The sequence below is a fragment of the Artemia franciscana genome, chromosome 12 (genome assembly GCF_032884065.1).
Source record: "Artemia franciscana chromosome 12, ASM3288406v1, whole genome shotgun sequence".
NCBI lineage: Eukaryota > Metazoa > Arthropoda > Branchiopoda > Anostraca > Artemiidae > Artemia > Artemia franciscana.
In genome coordinates this window covers 4,694,008-4,719,633 of record NC_088874.1, presented here as the reverse complement: position 1 = coordinate 4,719,633, position 25,626 = coordinate 4,694,008, and the positions used below count along the sequence as shown (strand labels likewise).

The following is a 25,626-nucleotide window of genomic DNA, read 5'->3' as shown; positions in this document are numbered from 1 at the left end:
AAATAGCTAAAAGCTCTCGGATTTTCGGCTGCTAACAAGACACCAAGTATTGAATTATATTCAATAGAGATCGATATATCGCTATTATTAAACCAGCTCGGGAGCTTCAAAAGTCTTAAGGTTTTAAAGGCCCTCCAAAAACAGTGCAATAAAATATCAGTAAAACCAAAATCAGTAAATATCAGTAAGTGGAAATTCCTCTTATTCATTTTCGTTCACGCAAGTTATATCAACCTTCTCACTCACGCACCCACCTAACAACCCACCAGCCGCTCAATATGAAACCTAGCGATGTTGGGCTGGAAATTGATTTTTGACCCTGTGCTGGGATCTATTTTAGTATCAGTTTAATTTCAGCAGTTTCAATCCTTTATAATCTTGCTGTTAGTCTTATTGGCCAGGTAGTTGAATTTATTTCCTCTCGAAAGCCAAGATTTAAGTAGAAAATTAATTATGAAATCTATTTATCTTTTCATTCATGCAGGAACGCCATTACTTTTTGCGGTTGAGGAAGAAGATGGTACATCATGAAATATTTAGAGCTTTTAGAAAACCGAAGGCAACGAAAGAATTCTAGATGTATAGTGAATATATTTTACTATATATGTAAATATATGTTGTAAGTAATTGTATATTATTTTTGCTACATTCATGTTGCTATTCCACCGCAAAACTGAAATTTAAGTTTCTCATAATATACTACTCTTTCGTTAATTTACCTACTTGGCCTCAAACATTTAACGAGAACCCATGATTTAAGTTGTACTTTGGTGAATCATAAAAGGTAAAAAATAGTAAAATCAGTGATAGGAGGGGGGGAATACCCCCTCCTGTTGTTACATGTTAGTATAAATCATTACATCACAATCATTAAACCGGTTGGAGCAGTTCAAAAAGCTAAAAATCAATCTCATATTACTCACAGATCGATATCAATAGATATCAACACATCACTATCATCAAACTCGTTGGGGCAGTTCAGAAGTATTTATGTTACAAGACGTGGATAGGTAAAAATTGCTCTTGTATTTGCGACTAATAAATCGGATATTTAACTATCTTGAATAAAAATGTAAATCAAGCAGCATTATCATCAAAATAAAAGGTAGTTCAGAATTTATCCTTTATTTATTTATACAATAGTATTATACACAAGGTTTAAACCAATAAAAATAAAAATATCTCAAGCTAGTAACAAACCATAAAAAAGCAAACAACCGTTTAGATAGCTTGAGTAAAAGAAAAAATCTAATGAGTAATTACAAAATTAACAAAATTATGAAATTTTGTTAATTACCGTCAACATTCTGTTGCCTTTTAAAAACAACGGGAACTTCAAATGAAAGCTATACCGTTATTAGCTGTTAGTGAAATGTTTTTAGCTTATTTTATGCTATATTTTTTGTTTTTACAAAGGTTTTTAAAATAATTAATTTTTTTAATAATTAAGAAATAATGTTAATTATTTGTTAATTAACGTTATTGTTAATTAACAAATAATGAATAATTAATAACAAAAGATCTACTGTGCAATTACTGTGTAGTAAATTAATTCGTATCCTGGGGGGGGGGTAAATACCTTCTTCTCTAGGGTCCATGCTTATTTATTGATGGATCTGGTGATACTTGCTGACTACGAGCTGTTTTACTATGAACATCAACTGGTATAATCTGTATATCTTGACATTCTAAACGCATTAATTAAAAACTCCTTTTATATTTTTTTTCCGATGCTTCTACCTTTTACTTTATTTTATCTTTATTGTAACAAATTATAAGCTTTGTCAATTTTTAAATTTTAAATACTCCTGGATCCTACGGCTGTTTAAATTTTTTATCATATTTTAGCTTTAATTTTCACATTTTGGTTTAATTTCTTATATATATATATATATATATATATATATATATATATATATATATATATATATATATATATACTAGCTGTTGGGGTGGCGCGGGCGCTTCGCGCCACCCCAACACCTAGTTGGTGGGGGCGCTTCGCGCCAACCCCCAAGCCCCCCCGCGCGCGTAAGTCGTTACGCGCCATATTAGTTACGCGCCATTGTAGTTGTGTCCCTATGTCCCACCTGTGAATATATATATATATATATATATATATATATATATATATATGTTTTAACTACGTAAAACTTGCGAATATACAACATTCTTTGCTGTCCCATTGTCTGTGCATATAAATAGATTGTCAGGTTCGCCGACTCTTGAACATGCAGCATATAATGGTCCACGGGAAAACAATCCGTATTCAGATCTATACCTCATGATTCTAATGATTGCCCTTGAGCTTTGTTGATGGTGATTGCTAATCGACCATTCCCTTTGTTGCCGTCGTCATTTATATATCCCCCTGTGCCCTCCGGCGTCCCCGTTGTAGTTGTGTCCCTGTGTCCCGGTCGTCATTTATATTCCCTGTGTCCCGGTCGTCATTTGTGTCCCGGTGTCCCAGTCTGTGATTTCTCTTTGAGTGTCCCGGGCGTCATTTATATTCCTTGTGTCTCGGTGTCCCTGTCGTCATTTGTGTCCTGGTGTCCCAGTCTGTATATATATTCGTTTTTGAATTGGTCTTTTTTTTAGTTTTTAGTTTTTTACCTTTTTTTAGTTTTTTTAGTTATACCTCATGATTCTAATGATTGCCCTTGAGCTTTGTTGATGGTGATTGCTAATCGAACATTCCCTGGGTCCCCGTCGCCATTTATATATCCCCCTGTGCCCCCCGGCGCCCCGTTGTAGTTGTGTCCCGGTCGTCATTTATATTCATTATTTTTTTCATTATTTTTTTGTCATTTTTTTTGTTAATAACAAAAGATCTACTGTGCAATTACTGTGTAGTAAATTAATTCGTATCCTGGGGGGGGGGTGGTAAATACCTTCTTCTCTAGGGTCCATGCTTATTTATTGATGGATCTGGTGATACTTGCTGACTACGAGCTGTTTTACTATGAACATCAACTGCTATAATCTGTATATCTTGACATTCTAAACGCATTAATTAAAAACTCCTTTTATATTTTTTTTCCGATGCTTCTACCTTTTACTTTATTCTGTCTTTATTGTAACAAATTATAAGCGTTGTCAATTTTTAAATTTTAAATACTCCTGGATCCTACGGCTGTTTAAATTTTTTATCATATTTTAGCTTTAATTTTCACATTTTGGTTTAATTTCTTATATATATATATATATATATATATATATATATATATATATATATATATATATATATATATATATATATATATATATATATATATACTAGCTGTTGGGGTGGCGCTTCGCACCACCCCAACACCTAGTTGGTGGGGGCGCTTCGCACCAACCCCCAAGCCCCCCCGCGCGCGTAAGTCGTTACGCGCCATATTAGTTACGCGCCATTGTAGTTGTGTCCCTATGTCCCACCTGTGAATATATATATATATATATATATATATATATATATATATATATATATATATATATATATATATATATATATATATATATATATGTATGTTTTTAACTACGTAAAACTTGCGAATATACAACATTCTTTGCTGTCCCATTGTCTGTGCATATAAATAGATTGTCAGGTTTACCGACTCTTGAACATGCAGCATATAATGGTCCACGGGAAAACAATCCGTATTCAGATCTATACCTCATGATTCTAATGATTGCCCTTGAGCTTTGTTGATGGTGATTGCTAATCGACCATTCCCTTTGTTGCCGTCGTCATTTATATATCCCCCTGTGCCCTCCGGCGTCCCCGTTGTAGTTGTGTCCCTGTGTCCCGGTCGTCATTTATATTCCCTGTGTCCCGGTCGTCATTTGTGTCCCGGTGTCCCAGTCTGTGATTTCTCTTTGAGTGTCCCGGGCGTCATTTATATTCCTTGTGTCTCGGTGTCCCGGTCGTCATTTGTGTCCTGGTGTCCCAGTCTGTATATACATTCGTTTTTGAATTGGTCTTTTTTTTAGTTTTTAGTTTTTTACCTTTTTTTTAGTTTTTTTTAGTTATACCTCATGATTCTAATGATTGCCCTTGAGCTTTGTTGATGGTGATTGCTAATCGAACATTCCCTGTGTCCCCGTCGCCATTTATATATCCCCCTGTGCCCCCCGGCGCCCCGTTGTAGTTGTGTTCCTGTGTCCCGGTCGTCATTTATATTCCCTGTGTCCCGGTCGTCATTTGTATCCCGGTGTCCCGGTCTGTATATACATTCGTTTTTGAAATGGTATATGATGAAATAAATTTTTGTATTTTTCCCCTTTTTTTCTTTTTAGTTTTTTTTTGGTTTTTACTTTTTTTTTAGTTTTTTTGTTTTTTTCGTTTTTTTCTTTTTAGTTTTTTTTTATTTTTTTTAGTTTTTTTATTTTTTAGTTTTTTTAGTTTTTTAGCTTTTTTAGTTTTTTTTATTAGTTTTTAGTTTTTTTTTCTTTTTAGTTTTTTTTGTAGTTTTTACCTTTTTTTAGTTTTTCTAATTTTTTTTTACTTATTTCCTGGTCGTCATTTATACTCCCTGTGCCCCGGTCGTCATTTGTGTCCCGGTGCTTTGTTGATGGTGATTGCTAATAGAATATTCCTTGTGTCCCGGTCGCTTTCTCTTTGAGTGTCCCGGTCGTCATTTATATTCCCTATGTGTCGGTGTCCCGGTCGTCATTTGTGTCCCGATGTCCCGGTCTGTAATTTCGTCAGTCGAAAACATGACGTCAGTCGACACAGAAACATGACGTCACCCGACAGACAGACCCACACACACACACACAACTTATTTTTATATATATAGATATATAAATAAGTTGTGTGTCTGTTGCCATTGTAGGCTCTTCCGTCATTTTACAATTAAACATTTTTCCGTCCACGATCTTCTTACAATTAAGAATTTGTCTAAGAACGATTTTCTTAAATACTTTTAATGACCTCATCGTCATAACGAACATGACGACAACTAACTTCATTACGACATGATGACATGACGTAACTCGAAAGTTGTGTGTCTGTTGCCCTTGTAGGTTCTTCAGTAATTTTACGATTAAATATTTTTTCGTCCACGATCTTCTTACAACTAAAAATTTGTCTTTGAACGATTTTCTTAAATACTTTTAATGACGTCATCGTCATAACAAACATGACGACAACTAACTTCATGACAAAATGACGACATGACGTCACTCGACAGACAGACAGACAGACACATCCACAGACAATTATATATATATATATATACTAGCTGTTGGGGTGGCGCTTCGCGCCACCCCAACACCTAGTTGGTGGGGGCGCTTCGCACCCCCCCAAGCCCCCCCGCGCGCGTAAGTCGTTACGCGCCATAATAGTTACGCGCCATTGTAGTTGTGTCCCTATGTCCCACCTGTGAATATAGATAGATATATATATATGGTTTTAACTACGTAAAACTTGCGAATATACAACATTCTTTGCTGTCCCATTGTCTTTGCATATAAATAGATTGTCAGGTTTACCGACTCTTGAACATGCAACATATAATGGTCCATGGGAAAACAATCTGTATTCAGATCTATACCTCATGATTCTAATGATTGCCCTTGAGCTTTGTTGATGGTGATTGCTAATCGACCATTCCCTGTCCCGGTGTCCCGGTCGTCATTTACATCCCCCTGTTTCCCCCGGTGTCCCCGTTGTAGTTGTGTCCCTGTGTCCCGGTCGTCATTTATATTCCCTGTGTCCCGGGTCCCGGTCGTCATTTGTATCCCGGTGTCCCGGTCTGTATATACATTCGTTTTTTAGTTTATTTTTTCTCCTTTATTTTTTTCCTTTTTTTTTCTTTTTTAGCTTATTTAGATTTTTAGATTTTTTAGTTTTTTTATTAGTTTTTAGTTTTTTTTCTTTTTAGTTTTTTTGTCCCGGTCGTCATTTATATCCCCCTGTTTCCCCCGGTGTCCCCGTTGTAGTTGTGTCCCTGTGTCCCGGTCGTCATTTATATTCCCTGTGTCCCGGTCGTCATTTGTATCCCGGTGTACCGGTCTGTATATACATTCGTTTTTTAGTTTTGTTTTTCTCCTTTATTTTTTTCCTTTTTTTTCTTTTTTAGTTTATTTAGATTTTTAGATTTTTTAGTTTTTTTATTAGTTTTTAGTTTTTTTTTCTTTTTAGTTTTTTTGTAGTTTTTACCTTCTTTTTAGTTTTGTTAATTTTTTTTTTTACTTGTGTCCTGGTCGTCATTTATACTCCCTGTGTCCCGGTGCTTTGTTGATTGCTAATCGAACATTCCTTTTGTCCTGGTCGCTTTCTCTTTGAGTGTCGTCATTTATTTTTTTCTTTTTTAGTTCTTTTAGTTTTTACCTTTTTTAGTTTTTTTTAGTTTTTAGTTTTTTTAGTTTTTTACCTTTTTTTAGTTTTTTTAGTTTTTTGTTTTTTAGCTTTTTTATTTTTTTTTATTAGTTTTTAGTTTTTTTGTAGTTTTTGCCTTTTTTTTAGTTTTTTTAGTTTTTTAGCTTTTTTATTAGTTTTTAGTTTTTTTTGTAGTTTTTGCCTTTTTTTAGTTTTTTTAGTTTTTTAGCTTTTTTATTTTTTTTATTAGTTTTTAGTTTTTTTTGTAGTTTTTGCCTTTTTTTAGTTTTTTCAGTTTTGACGTCACCTGATCCAGTTTTTTCAGGTGACGTCACCTGATCCACGATCCACAGATCCACAGACAACTTATTTTTATATATATAGATAGTTTTTTTTTTTTTACTTATGTCCTGGTCGTCATTTATACTCCCTGTGTCCCGGTGCTTTGTTGATTGCTAATCGAACATTCCTTTTGTCCTGGTCGCTTTCTCTTTGAGTGTCGTCATTTATTAGTTTTTTCCTTTTTTTTTTTAGTTTTTTATTGGTTTTTACCTTTATTTTAGCTTATTTTTCAGTTTTTTCCTTTTTTTTAGTTTTTTTTTATTTTTTATTATTTTTAGTTTTTTACCTTTTTTTAGTTTTTTTAGTTTTTTTAGTTTTTTAGCTTTTTACTTTTTTTATTAGTTTTTAGTTTTTTTTTGTAGTTTTTGCCTTTTTTTAGTTTTTTCAGTTTTTTTTTTAGTTTTTTATTGGTTTTTACCTTTATAGTTTTTTTAGTTTTTTAGCTTTTTTATTTTTTTTATTAGTTTTTAGTTTTTTTTGTAGTTTTTGCCTTTTTTTAGTTTTTTCAGTTTTGACGTCACCTGATCCAGTTTTTTCAGGTGACGTCACCTGACACATCCATCCATCCACAGACAACTTATTTTTATATATATAGATAGATATATATATATATATATATATATATATATATATATATATATATATATATCATGAAAAGAGAAATCACCAATGCAACAGCACAAACACAAAAAAAAAAAAAAAAAAAAAAAAAAAAAAAAAAAAAAAAAGAGACGGAAGGAGAAATATATATATATATATATATATATATATATATATATATTATATATATATAAATATATATATATATATATATATAAATATAAATAAGAAATTAAACCAAAATGTGAAAATTAAAGCTAAAATATAAAAAAAATTTTAACAGCCGTAGGATCCAGGAGTATTTAAAATTTAAAAATTGACAAAGCTTATAATTTGTTACAATAAAGACAAAATAAAGTAAAAGGTAGAAGCATCGGGAAAAAATTATAAAAGGAGTTTCTAATTAACGCGTTTAGAATATTATATATTCTATATATATATATATATATATATATATATATATATATATATATATATATATATATATATATATATATATATATATCTATATACATAAAAATAAGTTGTCTGTCTGTCTGTGGATCAGGTGACGTCATGTTTCGGCTGACGTCATGAAATTAGTTGCCGTCATTTTTGCTTTGAAGGTGACGTCATTCAAGTTATATAAGACATATGTTCGCGTAGAAATCTATTAATGTTTAAGTTTACAATGACTGATGAAGATGCTCAAAGAGTCTATGGGCACACGTAAAAACATTAAAATTAACTACAAATATACGTGTCCGATTGCAAAACCATGACTCTGGTCAAACATTTTCAGATCAATTGCTAGCAATGGGAAACGGAAAGCTCCCAGTAGAATCAATTTCAGGACGTATACAACTACCTGCTGATTTCTGTAATTTAGTGACGTCCAAAAATGAATTGATTGAAAAAGTATTTCCGAATATTCTAAAAAATTATAAAAATAATAAATGGCTAAGTGAAAGAGCGATTCTCGCACCCAAAAATATAGACGTCCACGAAATCAACAATATTGTTTTGACCAAGATTCGAGACCAGGCAGTCCTTTACAAGTCAGTCGACACAGTTTTGGAACCAAATGAAGCGGTAAATTATCCATCTGAATTTTTAAATTCCATAGATCTTTCAGGGTTTCCACCACACGTGCTACAACTAAAAATAGGCGTACCAATAATACTTTTAAGAAATATAAACCCACCAAAGCTTTGCAATGGCACTCGACTTGCCGTAAAAAAAACAATGGAAAACCTAATAGAGGCCACAATCCTGACAGGGCCTTTTGAGGGTGAGGCTGTTCTTATTCCTCGCATTCCCATGATTCCAACGGATCTGCCTTTTCAATTTAAAAGATTGCAATTCCCAATTCGATTAGCATTTGCAATCACCATTAACAAAGCTCAAGGTCAATCATTAAAAAAATGTGGTATTGATCTTAATACTGATTGTTTTTCCCATGGACAATTGTACGTTGCATGTTCGAGGGTCGGTAAACCTGACAATCTATTTATATGCAGCGAGAATTGGACAGCGAAGAATGTTGTATATTCGCAAGTTTTACGCAGTTAATTTGTATTTCGGAACCAAATGAAGCGGTTGATTATCCATCTGAATTTTTAAATTCCATAGATCCTTCAGGGTTTCCACCATACGTGCTACAACTAAAAATAGGCGTACCAATAATACTTTTAAGAAATATCAACCCACCAAAGCTTTGCAATGGCACGCGACTTGCCGTAAAAAAAAAACAATGGAAAACCTAATAGAGGCCACAATCTTGACAGGGCCTTATGAGGGTGAGGCTGTTCTTATTCCTCGCATTCCCATGATTCCAACGGATCTGCTTTTTCAATTTAAAAGATTGCAACACAGACAATGGGACAGCGAAGACTGTTGTATATTCACAAGTTTTACGTAGTTAATTTGTATTGTATCTATCTATCTATCTATCTATATAAAAACGAGTTGTGTGTATGCATGTTTGTTTGTTTGTAAAAAGAGCGTTTGCATATGACGTCATTATTAGTACATACGGCTTTGTATATGGACAGACAATGGGAAAGCCAAGAATGTTGTATATTCGCAATTTTTACGTAGTTTGAAACACATATATAAATCTATCTATATTCACAGGTGGGACACAGGGACACAACTACAATGGCGCGTAACTAATATGGCGCGTAACGACTTACGCGCGCGGGGGGGCTTGGGGGGGGGCGCGAAGCGCCCCACCAACTAGGTGTTGGGGTGGCGCGAAGCGCCACACCAACAGCTAGTATATATATATATATATATACTAGCTGTTGGGGTGGCGCTTCGCGCCACCCCAACACCTAGTTGGTGGGGCGCTTCGCGCCCCCCCAAGCCCCCCCGCGCGCGTAAGTCGTTACGCGCCATATTAGTTACGCGCCATTGTAGTTGTGTCCCTGTGTCCCACCTGTGAATAGAGATAGATATAAATATATGTTTTTAACTACGTAAAACATGCGAATATACAACATTCTTCGCTGTCCCATTGTCTGTGCATATAAATAGATTGTCAGGTTTACTGACTCTTGAACATGCAACATATAATTGTCCATGGGAAAAACAATCCGTATTCAGATCTATACCTCATTATTCTAATGATGTGTCCCTGTGTCCCGGTCGTCATTTATATTCCCTGTGTCCCGGTCGTCATTTGTGTCCCGGTGTCCCAGTTTGTAATTTCTCTTTGAGTGTCCCGGTCGTCATTTATATTCCCTGTGTCCCGGTGTCCCGGTCGTCATTTGTGTCCCGGTGTCCCGGTCTGTAATTTCTATTCGAACAATCCCTGTGTCCCGGTCGTCATTTATATATCCCGCCTGTGCCCCCGGCGTCCCCGTTGTAGTTGTGTCCCTGTGTCCCGGTCGTCATTTATATTCCCTGTGTCCCGGTCGTGATTTGTGTCCGGGTGTCCCAGTCTGTAATTTCTCTTTGAGGTTCCCGGTCGTCACTTATATTCCCTCTGTCTCGGTCGTCATTTGTGTCCCGGTCTGTAATTTCTCTTTGAGTGTTTTTTCTTTTTAGTTTTTTTTTAGTTTTTTACCTTTTTTCTTTTTTCAGTTTTCTTTTTCTTCTTTATTTTTCAGCGTCACTATGAAGTACATATCGACGAACCTTTGTTTTTTTAACTTAAATCTGGTAGGCATTGATGACCTTATCCAAGTCAAAATCCCAAACCCAATCATCATCGCTATCATTTTCAGTTTTGATATGTTTCGACTCTCGCTGTCCAGGTGGATTTTCATCTAACTGCGCGGTTTTGCGTTCAAATACCGTTAATGACGTCACCGTCAAAGCAAAAATGACGACAACTAATTTCATGACGTCAGTCAACACAGAAACATGACGTCACCTGATCCACAGACAGACAGACAACTTATTTTTATATATATAGAGTTTTTATTGTTAATCCCAAGTCTGACAATCCCTCTTGAAATGAAGAAGGAAAAAGCAGAAAAGCAGCAGAAAGCCAAAAAAAGCAGAAAAGCATCAGAAATAGCAGAAAAGCAGGAGGAAGTCATAAAACAGCAGAAAGCCAGTGTCGTAATTATTGTTAATTCCAGTTCTGACAATCCCTCTTGACATGAAGAAGAAAAAAGGAGAAAAGAAACAAAAAAGCAGAACAACAGGAGAAAGCCATAAAACAGTAGAAAGCCAGTGTGGTTTTTATTGTTAATCCCAAGTCTGACAATCTCTCTTGAAATGAAGAAGAAAAAAGCAGAAAAGCAGCAGAAAGCCAGAAAAAAGCAGAAAGCCAGTGTCGTAATTATTGCTAATTCCAGTTCTGACAATCCCTCTTGACATGAAGAAGAAAAAAGGAGAAAAGAAACAAAAAAGCACAAAAAAGCAGAACAACAGGAGAAAGCCATAAAACAGTAGAAAACCAGTGTGGTTTTTATTGTTAATCCCAAGTCTGACAATCTCTCTTGAAATGAAGAAGAAAAAAGCAGAAAAGCAGCAGAAAGCCAGAAAAAAGCAGAAAAGCAGCAGAAATAGCAGAAAAGCAGGAGGAAGTCATAAAACAGCAGAAAGCCAGTGTCGTAATTATTGCTAATTCCAGTTCTGACAATCCCTCTTGACATGAAGAAGAAAAAAGGAGAAAAGAAGCAAAAAAGCACAAAAAAGCAGAACATAAAACAGTAGAAAGCCAGTGTGGTTTTTATTGTTAATTCCAAGCATGACAATCCCTCTTGCATGAAGAATATGAAAAAAGCAGAAAAACAGCAGAAAGTCAGAAAAAAGCAGAAAGCCAATGTGTTTTTTTTATTGTTAATTCGTGACAAGCGAGGGTTTTAAATCAATTGATAGGCCAATCCTTGCTTCAAGAAAGAAACCATTTTTATGTTTGACAATTCCTTTTGACATAAGAAAAAATCAGAAAAGATACCTGCTCCCACCCAGCTGCTTCTCCTGCCATTTGATAATGTTGTTTCCTAAGAGTGGAAAGTCGAACGCGTTCCTGCTCCAAAGAATTTTCTAGCTCCTTTACTCTGATCTGCGACTCCATTTCTAATTTTTTCGCTTGATGAAGTGTCAATTTGGAGAAATCCATTTGGGCTGAAAAATTCGCATATAAAGAAAAAAGAAGCAAAAAAAGGAAGGAAGGAAGAAAGAAGGGAAAAGGAAATAAGGAAGGAAGGGAAGAAGGAAGAAACAGAAGCAGAAAATATTTCTTAATTAATTCTGGATACACTAGGACTTGGTGTATTTACGTTCAGCTATTTTAATATTAGCCTAAACAAAGGTCCAACTAACGTCAGTAAACAAAGGTCCAGTAACGAGGGACCCAAGTCCAATATTAAACCAATTTTCTTTTGAAACTCTAAGAATCAAAAGATGTGAGAACAGTATATTCAAAAGTATTGCACTTATAGCCCTGTCCCAAACACATAATTTTCAAACGGTAGGAAGTACCAATGAAATTGGATTTGTACAAGACTGATCATATCGAACAGGTGTTCCTATTAGGGGGAGCTCATTTGAATGGAAATTTACTGTTCTAGCTGTAAGTGCTGAAAGAGATCGTACCCCAGCAAAGTTCTGTTTCCCCCCTCTTTGTCCTAGAAATAAAATTTATGGAACACATACCGCTTCAGAGGATCATTTGAAAGGGATGCTCAATTTCAAAAGTGTCTGAAATACTTACAGGATATCTCACAACTTTATCTATTATAGGATGTCTCACAACTTTAAGATTTTGCATAGGCTGTAATTTGAGACCTTAGTTTGAGATGATGGAGGTTAATGCTATAGATTCGTACCTGTACATAGGGGATATAGAGAAGAGGTGTTCCACCCATCCTCTTTCCACCAGCAACATTTTTGATGAATTAATTAAAAAATTAAATATAATAAATGTGAGCCAAGAAAGCATATTCAGCTACCAGACTCCTTCCTCTCTTGAGGATCAGACCAATCAATAACATGTATATGACCTCATTATCCAACAGAAGCCTGATCCAAATGTGCTTGCCTTTTCTGTCAATTTTTCTTTTCTTTATTTGTTTAGCTGTCGCTAATGAGATGGGCTGCTAGTTTCAGCCTTTAAGCAGCTGCTTACGATGGCAAAGGCCACAATCTAAAAAAAGGGGTTATCTACTACAAGGGTTTCCTCGCAAATTAGGTGGCTCTTAATGCACCAAACTCATTGACTTGCATAAATGGTTCTGACATAGAAATGGTAATATTTTTATAGCTGGAATTATATAAAAAAGAATAGAAATTATATTAAAAACAAATTCTTCCCCTAAACAGCGATTAAAACCTAAAACCAGCAGCAGTCATCAATTTTAGATTAGGGCTACGAAAAGTATGCCCCAGCGAAGCATAATAAATTAGCACCTACCCTTTTCTTAGAGCGTAACATTAGGAAACAACGCACAGTAGATTCAATTAACAAGTCTCAAGTGAATGGTGAATTATATCCTACAAAATTATCCAAGAGCATTGGCCATGAATGCAATTCTCATAAAAGCAAGGCTTTACAAAAAAAAATCGATGGCTGTCTGAAAGTGACTTGCGCTTGTGAAAAGAAGAAAGAAAAGAAAGCAATTTTTATAATATCCATCATGAGGTACACGTACAATATTACACTTTACTATTCCCCAAAAGGCTCATTAGCATGTAAAAGAGGGGAAGAGAAACAAGTCACTTACTCAGAGAAGAAAAGAAAATGTAAATAAAATAAAACTACAGAAAACAAAACTAATTAGATTGAATAGACTAAATTAATAAAGTAGATCAAATAGACTCCAATAAAATAATAATAAATATATATAAAGAATAGATAAAGTAACTTATAAGAAGCCAAAGAATTTTTAACAATTATTTTGAACAAACCGAATGAGTGGCACCTTCGACCTGATTCGGGCAACTTATTCCACACAATATGACTCGTCATTAAAGGATTAAAATCTGACCTTACACAAGGAGTAAAAGGAACTTAAATATGATTTGTTTTTTTCGTTTTACGAAGATTATGAACATTCTGATCAGAGGTAAAAGATGGCGGAACACTTAGGGGCCGGGTGAGGTCACCATGAAGCTGCGAAAAAGTAAATCATGCACAAGAGAGAATATACAGTGACTCGAGATCAAGTAATGGGATAACTCCTGAACGATAAGTTTCCTGAATGAGGTTTCTTGCTTTATTGTAAACCTTAGAAGGTGGTTTTAACAGTGAAGGAAAGGTTGAGATCCATACTATTGGAGAGCAAGTAACGCAAGATCGGATCAAGCAGTGAAAAGGGATTTTCAAAATTGATCCAGAAAAAGTATGCTTAAGTCTACTTAAAATACCGAGACTCCTGCATAGCTTCATATTGATCAAACGAATGTGAGGTTTAAAAGACGGGTTTTCATCGACAAGAATGACCAAAAAACAAAGATATTGATCTTTATATCTATAAATTATCGTGTTTGGCTGGTGAATTTCAGATCACTGGGAATAAATTTGAGAAAAACACGAAACAATAAAAAAAACTGGACATAAAATTTATGGCAAGATAATTACCATCAAGCCATAAAATTACTCTCTCAAACAAATTTTCCGAATTTAATCGAAGCTCTGATTCGCAATTTCCTGAAGTGCTAAGTATGCTGTCATCCGCAAAACAAACAAGGAGATCAGACGATGGCGAACTATAGTTGGCAATATGGCAAGAAAAGGCTTAGGATGACAAAGTCTACAGCAGTCTACAGTTTTTAGTCATCTTAGGAGGACTAAAAAGCTGTGCTCAAACGGTAGCACTACAAGTAGCACAGCAGATAACATAAAAAGTTCAGGTGAATTGTTAAAAAGCTGTGCTCAAACAGTAGCACTACAAGTAGCACAGCGGATAAAATAAAAAGTTCAGGTGAATTGTTAATCATATCAAATAACTTTATCTAGAAACATTGGCCATGAATGACATCCTCATCAAAACAATGTTATACAGAAAAAGGTCGATGGTGATCTGTACAGTAACGTATGTTTTCGAAAATTGGCATTATACTTACTAAAAGCTACGATAAAACACTATAACACAGCCTTTTCCCAAATTCGGAGATACACCTAAAACACGTTCAAGACAACTGATACCTTTCTAAAATTTCTAACATTGGCTATGAATGACATTCTCATCAAAACAATGTTATACAGAAAAAGTTCGATGGTGATCTGTAAAGTAACGTATGTTTTCGAAAATTTGCATCATACATACTAAAAAGCTACGATAAAGACTACACTTTAGCACAGCCTTTTCCCAAATTCGGACATAGACCTTAAACACGTTCAAGACAATTGATAGCTTTCTAAAATTTCTAACATTGGCCATGAATGACATCCTCATCAAAACAATGTTATACAGAAAAAGTTCGATGGTGATCTGTAAAGTAACGTATGTTTTCGAAAATTTGCATCATACATACTAAAAAGCTACGATAAAGACTACACTTTAGCACAGCCTTTTCCCAAATTCGGACATAGACCTGAAACACGTTCAAGACAATTGATAGCTTTCTAAAATTTCTAACATTGGCCATGAATGACATCCTCATCAAAACAATGTTATACAGAAAAAGTTCGATGGTGATCTGTAAAGTAACGTATGTTTTCGAAAATTTGCATCATACATACTAAAAAGCTACGATAAAGACTACACTTTAGAACAGCCTTTTCCCAAATTCGGACATAGACCTTAAACACGTTCAAGACAATTGATAGCTTTCTAAAATTTCTAACATTGGCCATGAATGACATCCTCATCAAAACAATGTTATACAGAAAAAGTTCGATGGTGATCTGTAAAGTAACGTATGTTTTCGAAAATTTGCATCATACATACTAAAAAGCTACGATAAAGACTACACTTTAGCACAGCCTTTTCCCAAATTCGGACATAGACCTTAAACACGTTCAAGACAATTGATAGCTTTCTAAAATTTCTAACATTGGCCATGAATGACATCCTCATCAAAACAATGTTATACAGAAAAAGTTCGATGGTGATCTGTAAAGTAACGTATGTTTTCGAAAATTTGCATCATACATACTAAAAAGCTACGATAAAGACTACACTTTAGCACAGCCTTTTCCCAAATTCGGACATAGACCTTAAACACGTTCAAGACAATTGATAGCTTTCTAAAATTTCTAACATTGGCCATGAATGACATCCTCATCAAAACAATGTTATACAGAAAAAGTTCGATGGTGATCTGTAAAGTAACGTATGTTTTCGAAAATTTGCATCATACATACTAAAAAGCTACGATAAAGACTACACTTTAGCACAGCCTTTTCCCAAATTCGGACATAGACCTTAAACACGTTCAAGACAATTGATAGCTTTCTAAAATTTCTAACATTGGCCATGAATGACATCCTCATCAAAACAATGTTATACAGAAAAAGTTCGATGGTGATCTGTAAAGTAACGTATGTTTTCGAAAATTTGCATCATACATACTAAAAAGCTACGATAAAGACTACACTTTAGCACAGCCTTTTCCCAAATTCGGACATAGACCTTAAACACGTTCAAGACAATTGATAGCTTTCTAAAATTTCTAACATTGGCCATGAATGACATCCTCATCAAAACAATGTTATACAGAAAAAGTTTGATGGTGATCTGTAAAGTAACGTATGTTTTCGAAAATTTGCATCATACATACTAAAAAGCTACGATAAAGACTACACTTTAGCACAGCCTTTTCCCAAATTCGGACATAGACCTAAAACACGTTCAAGACAATTGATAGCTTTCTAAAATTTCTAACATTGGCCATGAATGACATCCTCATCAAAACAATGTTATACAGAAAAAGTTCGATGGTGATCTGTAAAGTAACGTATGTTTTCGAAAATTTGCATCATACATACTAAAAGCTACAATAAAACACTATAACACAGCCTTTTCCCAAATTCGGAGATACACCTTAAACACGTTCAAGACAATTGATAGCTTTCTAAAATTTCTAACATTGGCCATGAATGACATCCTCATCAAAACAATGTTATACAGAAAAAGTTCGATGGTGATCTGTAAAGTATCGTATGTTTTCGAAAATTTGCATCATACATACTAAAAAGCTACGATAAAGACTACACTTTAGCACAGCCTTTTCCCAAATTCGGACATAGACCTTAAACACGATCAAGACAATTGATAGCTTTCTAAAATTTCTAACATTGGCCATGAATGACATCCTCATCAAAACAATGTTATACAGAAAAAGTTCGATGGTGATCTGTAAAGTAACGTATGTTTTCGAAAATTTGCATCATACATACTAAAAAGCTACGATAAAGACTACACTTTAGCACAGCCTTTTCCCAAATTCGGACATAGACCTTAAACACGATCAAGACAATTGATAGCTTTCTAAAATTTCTAACATTGGCCATGAATGACATCCTCATCAAAACAATGTTATACAGAAAAAGTTCGATGGTGATCTGTAAAGTAACGTATGTTTTCGAAAATTTGCATCATACATACTAAAAAGCTACGATAAAGACTACACTTTAGCACAGCCTTTTCCCAAATTCGGACATAGACCTAAAACACGTTCAAGACAATTGATAGCTTTCTAAAATTTCTAACATTGGCCATGAATGACATCCTCATCAAAACAATGTTATACAGAAAAAGTTCGATGGTGATCTGTAAAGTAACGTATGTTTTCGAAAATTTGCATCATACATACTAAAAGCTACAATAAAACACTATAACACAGCCTTTTCCCAAATTCGGAGATACACCTAAAACACGTTCAAGACAATTGATAGCTTTCTAAAATTTCTAACATTGGCCATGAATGACATCCTCATCAAAACAATGTTATACAGAAAAAGTTCGATGGTGATCTGTAAAGTAACGTATGTTTTCGAAAATTTGCGTCATACATACTAAAAAGCTACGATAAAGACAACACTTTAGCACAGCCTTTTCCCAAATTCGGACATAGACCTTAAACACGTTCAAGACAATTGATAGCTTTCTAAAATTTCTAACATTGGCCATGAATGACATCCTCATCAAAACAATGTTATACAGAAAAAGTTCGATGGTGATCTGTAAAGTAACGTATGTTTTCGAAAATTTGCATCATACATACTAAAAAGCTACGATAAAGACTACACTTTAGCACAGCCTTTTCCCAAATTCGGACATAGACCTTAAACACGATCAAGACAATTGATAGCTTTCTAAAATTTCTAACATTGGCCATGAATGACATCCTCATCAAAACAATGTTATACAGAAAAAGTTCGATGGTGATCTGTAAAGTAACGTATGTTTTCGAAAATTTGCATCATACATACTAAAAAGCTACGATAAAGACTACACTTTAGCACAGCCTTTTCCCAAATTCGGACATAGACCTTAAACACGATCAAGACAATTGATAGCTTTCTAAAATTTCTAACATTGGCCATGAATGACATCCTCATCAAAACAATGTTATACAGAAAAAGTTCGATGGTGATCTGTAAAGTAACGTATGTTTTCGAAAATTTGCATCATACATACTAAAAAGCTACGATAAAGACTACACTTTAGCACAGCCTTTTCCCAAATTCGGACATAGACCTTAAACACGTTCAAGACAATTGATAGCTTTCTAAAATTTCTAACATTGGCCATGAATGACATCCTCATCAAAACAATGTTATACAGAAAAAGTTCGATGGTGATCTGTAAAGTAACGTATGTTTTCGAAAATTTGCATCATACATACTAAAAAGCTACGATAAAGACTACACTTTAGCACAGCCTTTTCCCAAATTCAGACATAGACATTAAACACATTCAAGACAATTGATAGCTTTCTAAAATTTCTAACATTGGCCATGAATGACATCCTCATCAAAACAATGTTATACAGAAAAAGTTCGATGGTGATCTGTAAAGTAACGTATGTTTTCGAAAATTTGCATCATACATGCTAAAAAGCTACGATAAAGACTACACTTTAGCACAGCCTTTTCCCAAATTCGGACATAGACCTTAAACACGTTCAAGACAATTGATAGCTTTCTAAAATTTCTAACATTGGCCATGAATGACATCCTCATCAAAACAATGTTATACAGAAAAAGTTCGATGGTGATCTGTAAAGTAACGTATGTTTTCGAAAATTTGCATCATACATACTAAAAAGCTACGATAAAGACTACACTTTAGCACAGCCTTTTCCCAAATTCGGACATAGACCTTAAACACGATCAAGACAATTGATAGCTTTCTAAAATTTCTAACATTGGCCATGAATGACATCCTCATCAAAACAATGTTATACAGAAAAAGTTCGATGGTGATCTGTAAAGTAACGTATGTTTTCGAAAATTTGCATCATACATACTAAAAAGCTACGATAAAGACAACACTTTAGCACAGCCTTTTCCCAAATTCGGACATAGACCTAAAACACGTTCAAGACAATTGATAGCTTTCTAAAATTTCTAACATTGGCCATGAATGACATCCTCATCAAAACAATGTTATACAGAAAAAGTTCGATGGTGATCTGTAAAGTAACGTATGTTTTCGAAAATTTGCATCATACATACTAAAAGCTACAATAAAACACTATAACACAGCCTTTTCCCAAATTCGGAGATACACCTAAAACACGTTCAAGACAATTGATAGCTTTCTAAAATTTCTAACATTGGCCATGAATGACATCCTCATCAAAACAATGTTATACAGAAAAAGTTCGATGGTGATCTGTAAAGTAACGTATGTTTTCGAAAATTTGCATCATACATACTAAAAAGCTACGATAAAGACTACACTTTAGCACAGCCTTTTCCCAAATTCGGACATAGACCTTAAACACGATCAAGACAATTGATAGCTTTCTAAAATTTCTAACATTGGCCATGAATGACATCCTCATCAAAACAATGTTATACAGAAAAAGTTCGATGGTGATCTGTAAAGTAACGTATGTTTTCGAAAATTTGCATCATACATACTAAAAAGCTACGATAAAGACTACACTTTAGCACAGCCTTTTCCCAAATTCGGACATAGACCTTAAACACGATCAAGACAATTGATAGCTTTCTAAAATTTCTAACATTGGCCATGAATGACATCCTCATCAAAACAATGTTATACAGAAAAAGTTCGATGGTGATCTGTAAAGTAACGTATGTTTTCGAAAATTTGCATCATACATACTAAAAAGCTACGATAAAGACTACACTTTAGCACAGCCTTTTCCCAAATTCAGACATAGACATTAAACACGATCAAGACAATTGATAGCTTTCTAAAATTTCTAACATTGGCCATGAATGACATCCTCATCAAAACAATGTTATACAGAAAAAGTTCGATGGTGATCTGTAAAGTAACGTATGTTTTCGAAAATTTGCATCATACATACTAAAAAGCTACGATAAAGACTACACTTTAGCACAGCCTTTTCCCAAATTCGGACATAGACCTTAAACACGATCAAGACAATTGATAGCTTTCTAAAATTTCTAACATTGGCCATGAATGACATCCTCATCAAAACAATGTTATACAGAAAAATTTCGATGGTGATCTGTAAAGTAACGTATGTTTTCGAAAATTTGCATCATACATACTAAAAAGCTACGATAAAGACTACACTTTAGCACAGCCTTTTCCCAAATTCGGACATAGACCTTAAACACGTTCAAGACAATTGATAGCTTTCTAAAATTTCTAACATTGGCCATGAATGACATCCTCATCAAAACAATGTTATACAGAAAAAGTTCGATGGTGATCTGTAAAGTAACGTATGTTTTCGAAAATTTGCATCATACATACTAAAAAGCTACGATAAAGACTACACTTTAGCACAGCCTTTTCCCAAATTCAGACATAGACATTAAACACATTCAAGACAATTGATAGCTTTCTAAAATTTCTAACATTGGCCATGAATGACATCCTCATCAAAACAATGTTATACAGAAAAAGTTCGATGGTGATCTGTAAAGTAACGTATGTTTTCGAAAATTTGCATCATACATACTAAAAAGCTACGATAAAACACTATAACGCAACCTTTTCCCAAATTCGGACATACACCATAAACACGCGATAGACAATTGATATCTTTCTAAAATTTACCACTTGAGGCTTCAGTTGTTTTATTTTGCGTAGATGCTCGAGCAATTGTGGCAGCTTCACCATTTTACGCAACCCCTTCCTATGAGTGCAAGGCAATTGATAGCTTTCTAAATTTACCACTAGAGGCTTCAGTTATTTTATTTTGCGTAGATGCTCGAGCGATTGTGGCAGCTTCACCATTTTATGCACCCCCTTCCTATGAGTGCAAGGCAATTGATAGCTTTCTAAAATTTACCACTTGAGGCTTCAGTTATTTTATTTTGCGTAGATGCTCGAGCAATTGTGGCAGCTTCACCATTTTACGCAACCCCTTCCTATGAGTGCAAGGCAATTGATAACTTTCTAAAATTTACCACTTGAGGCTTCAGTTATTTTATTTTGCGTAGATGCTCGAGCAATTGTGGCAGCTTCACCATTTTACGCAACCCCTTCCTATGAGTGCAAGGCAATTGATAGCTTTCTAAAATTTACCACTTGAGGCTTCAGTTATTTTATTTTGCGTAGATGCTCGAGCAATTGTGGTAGCTTCACCATTTTACGCACCCCCTTCCTATGAGTGCAAGGCAATTGATAGCTTTCTAAAATTTACCACTAGAGGCTTCAGTTATTTTATTTTGCGTAGATGCTCGAGCGATTGTGGCAGCTTCACCATTTTATGCACCCCCTTCCTATGAGTGCAAGGCAATTGATAGCTTTCTAAAATTTACCACTTGAGGCTTCAGTTATTTTATTTTGCGTAGATGCTCGAGCAATTGTGGCAGCTTCACCATTTTACGCACCCCCTTCCTATGAGTACAAGGCAATTGGTAGCTTTCTAAAATTTACCACTTGAGGCTTCAGTTATTTTATTTTGCATAGATGCTCAAGCAATTGTGGCAGCTTCACCTTTTTAAGCACCTTCTTCCTATGAGTGCAAGGCAATTGATAGCTTTCTAAAATTTACCACTTGAAGCTTCAGTTATTTTATTTTGCGTAGATGCTCCAGCAATTGTAGCAGCTTCACCATTTTACGCACCCTCTTCCTATGAGTGCAAGGCAATTGATAGCTTCACCATTTTACGCACCCCCTTCCTCAATACACATTCAGCCATGCAATAAAACGCTCATATGTTTTTGTACAAAAGAAAGAAAAAGACTGGGGACACACAACTTCTCAAAGAGATCAAAATATATGTATAAGCGTTGCAAAAAAAAAACTTTTTAAGGACAGAGTGGAGGTACTTTCGGGCGTGAGAAGCTTCTTTTCAGCAGTTTATCCACCTTACATAATATAACTAATCAGGCCAAAACTGTTGATTGAAGTTTGAAGTTTTGAATTGAAGTTTATACCTAACTTCCGCTTACACAGGCCTATGCAAAAATCAGTAATGCAAAAAACCATGAACGACTAGTTACCATTAAAAATTTTTCATGGACAAATTTTAACAAAAGAAAACAAAACGGAAGAATAAAATATTGAAGGAAACAAAAGAAGGGGAAAAGGAGTATGCTCAACACTCCACATAAAGCAAACAAGGAGGTAATAGCTAAAGGCAAGAAAAAAAGGACTCACCATTTTCTTCCACTAGTTGACTACACAATTTTGCTGTTGCTACCACACCACCAGTGGCTTCAGAGACATCTTTTGAGGCTCGAGCTACTTCATAGAGCTTGTTTGAATTTGGATCAGCTTTGACTCGGCCTGCAAACACCAATTGGGCAGTGCTGGCAGCTATTTCCTGAGCAGAAACGACTAGTTGCTCAAATTTCGTTTGCCCACTGACAACCTTGTCTGCTGCATCACTAATAAGCATTTAGATTAATTAGCTTAATTTATAGACGAAAAAGTCAAGCTCAGGAGGCAACAATTTGAATGTCTCATGCTATGACATGAATATCTACAAGGGGGGATACCCCCCCCCCCCTCGTAAGAACTTGAAGAACAGTTCTGTAAGACGCTACACCTCCCTTTAGAATGGTCTCACGATTCTAAATAATTTAAAGGCAATAACTTTATTATTGAAAACATGTTTTCAAATTCCTTTTGAGGGAAATTCAACAGACAGAGCTCTGGGGAGGAAGCCTAAGTAAATGATTGATTAGTGGTATATCAAATCCAAGGCCATATAGAGGGGCGAGGAGTTACAGGGTTTGATCCATCCCCCCACCGCACCAAAAAAAATCCGAATCGTAAAAAAGTAACAGAAACGCATACAAACAAAATTTTGTATGCCTTTTTGTAATTTTTTAATTTAACCCCCTGAACAGAAATCCCCCCCCCAAAAAAAAACACGTGGATGCAGTCTTGATCAGGCCACAAGTTTTTCACGACCACGGTCCACCAGTTTTGTCATAAAAAAGAAGAAGAAGAGAATCTTATAAATTTCTTCCGAAAGCTGTTAAAAGAAACGTTTTTCTATCCACAAACCCTAATAAAATATTAATTTTTTTACTCTAACACACCCAACCGCTCTAAATGTCTTTTGGGGTTATGTTTGAGATACACAACCTCGTAGAGCCATTATCAAAAAATATTTAACCAAAAAGAAATAAAAAACAAAAAATAAGAAAGGACGTATCTCCCAGTCTAACTGACGGGTAAAACTCGTTCAAACTTTACGTTTCGATATTTTATATGTGTTTGGCTCCTTTGTGTTGCTTCGGTTTCTTAACCAGCCTTATTAAAATCAAATGCAATTAAACCGTAAAATTAAGGACTCTCACAAATTATCTAAAATTAAGGACTCTCACAAATTATCTAAACAACATTTTATTATTTCGTGCCATTCCCTAAATAAATCTTTAGCAATTGTGAGTCTAATTTGAGTCTAAGTGTGAGTATGAGTCTGGGATTGAGTACAAGTCTAAGTCTTAGGGTCTAAGGTGGGTAGGCAAGGAAGTAGCTTTTCTCATTTAAGCTTATAATCTATATTTATAGAAGGGGAGGGGAGGGAGTTAAGCGAAAAAAAAAGAACCGAGAAAGTTACAGTATATGACAGATATAAGAAATTCTTGGAATACGTTCTACAAAAATTGATATTTTTGAAGCGGGGAACGAATGACACCTCCTTCTTCCAGCACAAGTCAGTCAAAAGGATCGTCAAACGAGAAGAACATATTGGCACTAATTTTGATGGTTTTTATTTATACAGTTATGCTCAGGCCCAACATTTCATGAAAACATAGAGGGGGGGGGGTAAAAGTACTAACCCGCAAGCCTGTATCAGCAAACCCACTCAGCAGAATTCCAGTCTTTGTTTAGTAACAGTCAAGTGGTTCGCTCGCAGAAATATTCAGTTTTCTTTTTTTCTTTAATTACCAGGAAACTCTGTTTCTACAAGCTAGAACAAAAATACAAGTGGACTAATAAGTGGATAAAGAAACTAAAAAAGGGGAAACACTTTTTTTTACGCAGCAAAATAGTAAATAACCTCGTCCTCGTTCAGTTAGTTTATTTTTTTTTACTGCAGACTATGACAGTTAGATTGCTGAGCCTTTCGTCAGCACAGGCCTAACCTGTGCTTTGTTACTGAATCATTACTAATAAGCGATTTTGCTATAGAATAAATGAACTAATTGAGGAGGGCCACCTTTCAGGGCCCATCTCAGCAACAGCATAAATAGTTCAAGAAAAGGAGAATCCCAAATAAAATACGCAGTAAAACAAAAAAGACCACGTGGTAAAAGACAGGATCCAAAATTGAACTAAATCTTGTAAAAGTACCTTAGAAATTAAAATAAGTGGAGGTACAGGCTAATATAAGAGGTTTCAAAATAATGTAAATCACATTTAAATTATCTTTTTATAATATATAAAAAGACGATAAAAAGTGAAGAAAGCTGTAATAGTAAGCACAAAAGATTGTAAATTACTAATACAGAAAATTTCTGAAACTAAAATTCAGGGACTAAAATACTAACAATTCATTTACAGAAACTGAAATTTAGTTATAAAAACTTGGAAAACATTAAATAGTCCATTGAACAAAATTCAGTTGGGAGATTCTTACATATGTTCACTGACAAAGTTGTAAAGGCTAAGTAAAAAAAATTAAATCGAAAATTCGGCTGGAAGTTCTGGAAATTTCGTTCTTGAAATCCATTTTCTGGAACTGAAATCCATTTGTAGAAAATTGGAAAAAATTAACCGGTCAGTTGAAGAAAAGTCAGTTGGGAAATTCTAATATGCGTTCATAGACAATGTTGTAAATAATAAGTTATAAATTTCAGTAGAAAATTCCAGAATTTTCTGAATTCAGTCGGAAAATCCTGGAAATTCAGGTCTTCGAAATTCAATATCTGAAACTGATATCTAGTTATAGAAAGTCTAGTTAAAGGAAGTTGGAAAAAATAGGCCTCAGCTGAAGAAAGGGTTGGTGGAAAAAAAACGAGCATGAGCTAGGTCTATAATGAGCGAAGTCTTTGATAAATAGTAGGATTAATGGGTTAATTAATTGGTAATTAAAGGTAAAAAATTAAAGTTAATACAAATTGATAAAGGCTAATTATTAAATCAACAAATATAACAATAATTAATCAATCAAGGTGAATTCAATTATTTGAAGCTCGTAAAGATTAATACATTAGTAACTGATTAATTAAAGGTTAATTGACTGGTATTTTAAATTGATATTGACAGCGCCACACAAAACTATTTAGGATATCCGAGTTTATTTGTGACATAGGCACACACCCTGAGGAGCATTTCAAGGCACAACTATCCCACAGAATAATTAATCCATAGCAGCTTTTTACACATTTATAGTTCGTCATAAATAAAAAAGA

At 34.6% G+C, this 25,626-nt stretch overlaps 1 protein-coding gene across 4 annotated transcripts in view; it reads right to left on the bottom strand.

Annotated features, from left to right (window-relative positions):
* The window catches only part of LOC136033602 (huntingtin-interacting protein 1-like), a 166,042-nt gene that overhangs the window by 35,483 nt on the left and 104,933 nt on the right, over window positions 1–25,626 (bottom strand). For all 4 annotated transcript variants that reach the window (XM_065714382.1, XM_065714385.1, XM_065714383.1 and 1 more), the window contains 2 exons: window positions 22,415–22,644; window positions 11,643–11,812 (listed from right to left, as the gene is read on the bottom strand). In XM_065714382.1, the coding sequence (XP_065570454.1) occupies window positions 11,643–11,812; window positions 22,415–22,644 (400 nt within the window). The remainder of the gene's footprint in view (window positions 1–11,642; window positions 11,813–22,414; window positions 22,645–25,626) is intronic.